Here is a 4,833-nt window from a genome sequence, read left to right on the forward strand (position 1 = left end):
GAAGAATTGCCACAATCAAAATGAATATATTACCAAAAAATTTATATCTATTTCAAACAATACAGATATTTTTTTTTTTTGAAGAGCTGAATAAATGTCTGCAAACATTTTTTTTTTTTTTTTTTGAAGAGCTGAATAAAGTAATAACTAAATTTGTCTGGCTAGGGAAGAAACCCAGAATAAAATTAAAGCTATATTACCAAGCAGCAGCCCTAACGTGGATAAAGGATTGGATAAATTTAAAAAAACAAGAGGATATTGATATTGGAAGGACATGATTTGCAATTAGGGTGGCATGAATTTATCTGGGAAGGGAAAAGTAAAGTACAGACATATTTTCAGAGACACCAGGTGAGAGAATCACTTTTATATGTATGGAGGAAAATAAAGAAAAACCATTATACTCTTTATTATATATAAAGAGTATAATGAAATATATAATAAAGAATTGAGATATCTGATTGTGAATGTATTAACAGCGGCTAGGATTGTGTTTGCTAAAAATTGGAAAAATGAGAAAATACCAATGCAGGATGAAGTTATTAAGAAAATAATGGAATGTGCTGAAATGAGCAAATAGACATTTGAAATTGGAGAACAAGAAGATAAACAATATTATAAAATATGGGACCTATTCTATCAATGGCTAGATAAAAAAATATGGAAATAAAATATGGTAGAGATTTTCACAATATAAGATTTGTAGAACTATGTGAAATATAACATATAGATGTATGACTACTGGATAGATTTAAGAGGATGAAATGAAAGTTATAATAAAAATTAGAATAAGAAAATGGTTAGAAGAAATTACGAATCATCGAATTCAGTTAAAATCAGAATTATTTCTATTAGGGATAATAGTAAGAAAATTCAATATATCATATTGCATGTAACAACAGCGGCCAGAATTGCCTATCACAAAACTGGAAATACCCTCCGAGAGAATGGTGATTAAAAAGGTGATAGGTTGCACTGAGATAGGCAGGTTAACATTGGAATTAAAAGAAAGAGGAGAATTGGAATATTGTTTAGTCTGGGAAATGTGGTAGAAATGGCTAGAGAACAGATGTAAAGATTAAATATGAAGGTAGCTAGAGAGAAATATTAAAGATAATGTATATAATTAAAGGAAGAATAAGGAATGTTATGTATGTTATGTATGTATGAATATTATCGATGCTGGAATGCTGAAAAATTGTAAATGTGATATAAAATGATGAGATATGTTTAATAAAAACAACACACACACACACACACACACACACACACACACACACACACACACATGTAGGTCTTTGGTTATTCGATTTTCTCCCGCATAAAATTGGAAGTGTCTTGGCGACGTTTCGACGAAGTCTCATTCGTCATCTTCAGGCTGGTGTTTGAGCACGAAGCCGAAAACACCAGCCTGAAGATGATGAATGAGACTTTGGCGAAACGTCGCCAAGACACTTCCAATTTTACGCGGGAGAAAACCTGAATAACCAAAGACCTACATACAAACAGCCGCGAAAACCTCTGCAGGCTGTGATCCCAGTTCCAATCTCCCACGTCCATAGGTCTTTCAGGAATTCCATTGGCCTGAATCCCTCAGGACTGTTCTTGATTTGTGATAGACATTGGCAATCTATTTCTTTAGAAGAGAATCTAAACATAGAAGTCGGAATAAGGAAGAGAAATGGGAATGGGGGTGGGGGATGAATGCACATGGTTCATTGGTTAAGTAACTTCAAATACTTCTCTTTCAGACCATCCCCTCTGCCAGGTGTGGCATCAGGAGGTGCCATGCAGGAGAGAGGAGAAGAGTTCCAGAGGGCGAGCAGGTTTGCTGCTACCAATGTGATGCTTGCGCAGAAGGGACCATTTCTAATCAGACAGGTAGAGCAGACTTTAAATGTTAATCTTCCAGAATCAAGGCATTCATTAAATCAATATATTTTTGTGATTGTGTCATTTTCGATAAGATTGACATGCATTCATATTTTTCAGGAGAACTTTGAGTTTATAGATCTAAACTGTCCTGGCCACAGAGGCCACCTTTCCCAACTCTCAGCAAGGATAGTTTGAGGGCACAATTTATGAGTCCCCCAACATCCATTTCTCCTTCTAGTTTCACATCCAATTGGGAAACCAACTTCTAATCTTTTGAAAGTGGGGTATGCAGTCCAAGGTTTTATTTTTATTATTCAGAATATGCTCCTTCCTTCAGCACTATCAACCTCTGAGGAAATAGACCAGCCAAAAAAAGAGGAGATCCACCTATTTATGTCTCTTTGATAGAGCAGGAGGGAGGGGAAAAGTCTGAACTAACAGATTTGACCTACAAAGCAGAGAGATTAAGGCTATATGGTTAATGGATAATGTACACAAAAACAAACAGCAGCATTCCTGGATAACAGATCTGTCTGTCTTCTTTTTGTTCCATTATAAATTAGCGGAAAAAACAGGCAGGAATCTCAAATTGAAAGCCTCATTACTCATGGAGGTGCACAGTTAATGGATAGCTGGAACTCAATCCTTGTCTCTCATTAATCTAGTCCCAGGATCATCATAAATGAAAGATGATTTGCTCTTTTTGATGCCCCATAAATAGCACAGGGGATTATTTCATTGCTCCCTTTGTAGGTAGAACAATAGCAGAAAGGAAACTCTCATATCATTTATGCGGGAGGGACAATGTGCATGGTAGTTGCTCAAGAAATTCTTAGAAAAAACTTTTGATTTCAGATGCAGCTCACTGTGAACCCTGCCCAGAAGACCAATTTCCCAACAAGGACAAGGACCAATGCATTGCCAAGAAGATCCACTTCCTTGCCTATCAAGACACCCTGGGATACACTTTAGTTTCTCTCACTCTTTTTCTCTCTGTGAGCACATCTGCAGTCCTGGTGATTTTCTATAAATATCATGACACACCAATCGTCAAGGCCAACAATCGAGACCTCACCTACATCCTCCTGGTCTCCCTCCTGCTCTGTTTCCTCTGTTCCTTCCTTTTCATTGGTCAACCTGGGAAGCTCACCTGTCTCTTACAACAATCTGCCTTTGCCATTCTCTTTTCCCTTGCAGTTTCCTCTGTGTTGGCAAAAACTATCATGGTGGTTCTGGCCTTCATGGCCACCAAGCCAGGGAACAGGACAAGGAAACTCTTAGGAAAACCACTGACCAACTCCATTGTCATAGCCTGTCCCCTGATCCAAGTAGTTCTTTGTGCCACCTGGCTGGGAACCTCTCCTCCATTTCTTAACTTGGACTTCCACTCCATGTTTGGAGAGATCATCTTGGAATGCAAGGAAGGCTCAGCTGTAATGTTTTACATTGTTCTTGCCTATTTGGGTTTCTTGGCCCTCGTCAGTTTCACAATGGCATTTCTAGCTAGGAAATTGCCTGACAGTTTTAATGAAGCCAAGTTCATTACTTTTAGCATGCTGGTCTTTTGCAGTGTTTGGATCTCCTTCCTCCCTACCTACCTGAGCACCAAAGGGAAGTCCATGGTGGCCGTGGAGATCTTCTCCATTTTGGCCTCTGGAGCTGCTCTCTTGGTCTGTATCTTTTCCCCCAAAAGCTACATTATTCTGCTGAGGCCCGATCTGAATTGTAGAGAAAATATAGTAAGAAACAAGAATTTCTAACAAATGCAATGATTGGCCTCATATACATTTGTCTTTGAGGCATGTTTAGAAAATGAAAAGATATTTCCAAAAAATGAGGATATGAAGAAAAAATTTCTCCATTAATGATTTCCTTATCAAGAGCTGCAACTGGTTAAAATTTACCTATGGTCAGCAACAATCACCAGATTTTTGTTTGTCATGACTTCAGAATATCCTCAGTAAATTGCAGTGCCTTGCACGAATGAAAGCTTGTTGTTAAAGATATGTTTATTATTTCAAGGATGTAATTTTCTTATTTTGTCCTTATTTTATTTCAATCATTTTTAACATAGTATTTTAAAGGATTGGGTTCAGTTTCAATGCTTTTAAACATATATGGTTCTTTCCTTAAATGTGTGAGTCTTTATAGAGTTCCTTGCCACAATTCATTTCAATTCAAATCCCCCACCCATCTGGATCTGCTGTACTTCCTCATCAATATCCAGCAGAATTTCCCTCGGATGTATGAGGAAAGTTATGTCATAAATGTATGCAGTATGTTAATCATCTCTTGTGATATTTCAGCTCTTTGAATTTCTCGGTAAACCATGCTGGTCTATGGGATCTGTGTGCATAGAAAATCTGCACAGGAATAATTCAACCCATGCCCAGGATCATAATCAAATTTCCTTAATGAGTATATGTTTCCAGCAAGGTCATCCAGGGCATGACAGTCATCTCACCTTCCTAAGTAAAGTCAGGAGGCATTTTCCAATCACCTATTCCTGTGATATATGGTAAATTAAAAATGATAATAAGCACCTTGAATGGTGCCTTGGAGGAATGTGGGAGCCACTGCAGCTCATGGAACAAAAGTCTAGCATGGGTAAACCTAGAATTGTCCAATCTTGTGAGAACCACTTCATTTTGGACCAGCTGATTTTTGGAAGCAGCCTCCAGCAACCCCATTCAATTGGGATCAATTGGAAAATGATGGTCACTTCTGTAATTACACGATGCAGCCATTTGACGAAGTGATCCATTCTACTTCCCTCATGTGGTCTATGCAACATTTCAGAAAGTGCCAGAGATCTCATGCTAGGTGAAGTTTCAGGTGGGTGACAACATCGGCGATTTTGGTCTATGGCAGTGATTCTCAGCCTGGGGGGAGGGGCACAAAATCATCACATGGGGTCCATGAAGGCTTGAAGAAATTTAAATCTTGTGTTAAATCTTG

At 38.1% G+C, this 4,833-nt stretch overlaps 1 protein-coding gene across 1 annotated transcript; it reads left to right on the forward strand.

Annotated features, from left to right (window-relative positions):
• Positions 1–2,795: 2,795 nt before the first annotated feature.
• Positions 2,796–3,635, forward strand: LOC139312897 (vomeronasal type-2 receptor 26-like; the record flags this gene model as incomplete). The annotated part of the gene is made up of 1 exon (XM_070938088.1): positions 2,796–3,635. A coding segment is annotated over one exon (840 nt), but the record flags the coding sequence as incomplete, so codon positions are not given.
• Positions 3,636–4,833: the final 1,198 nt, after the last annotated feature.

The sequence above is a fragment of the Pituophis catenifer genome, unplaced genomic scaffold (genome assembly GCF_029215685.1).
Source record: "Pituophis catenifer annectens isolate HBS135680 unplaced genomic scaffold, rPitCat1.0.hap2 SCAF_1, whole genome shotgun sequence".
In the NCBI taxonomy this organism is placed as follows: Eukaryota; Metazoa; Chordata; class Lepidosauria; order Squamata; family Colubridae; genus Pituophis; species Pituophis catenifer.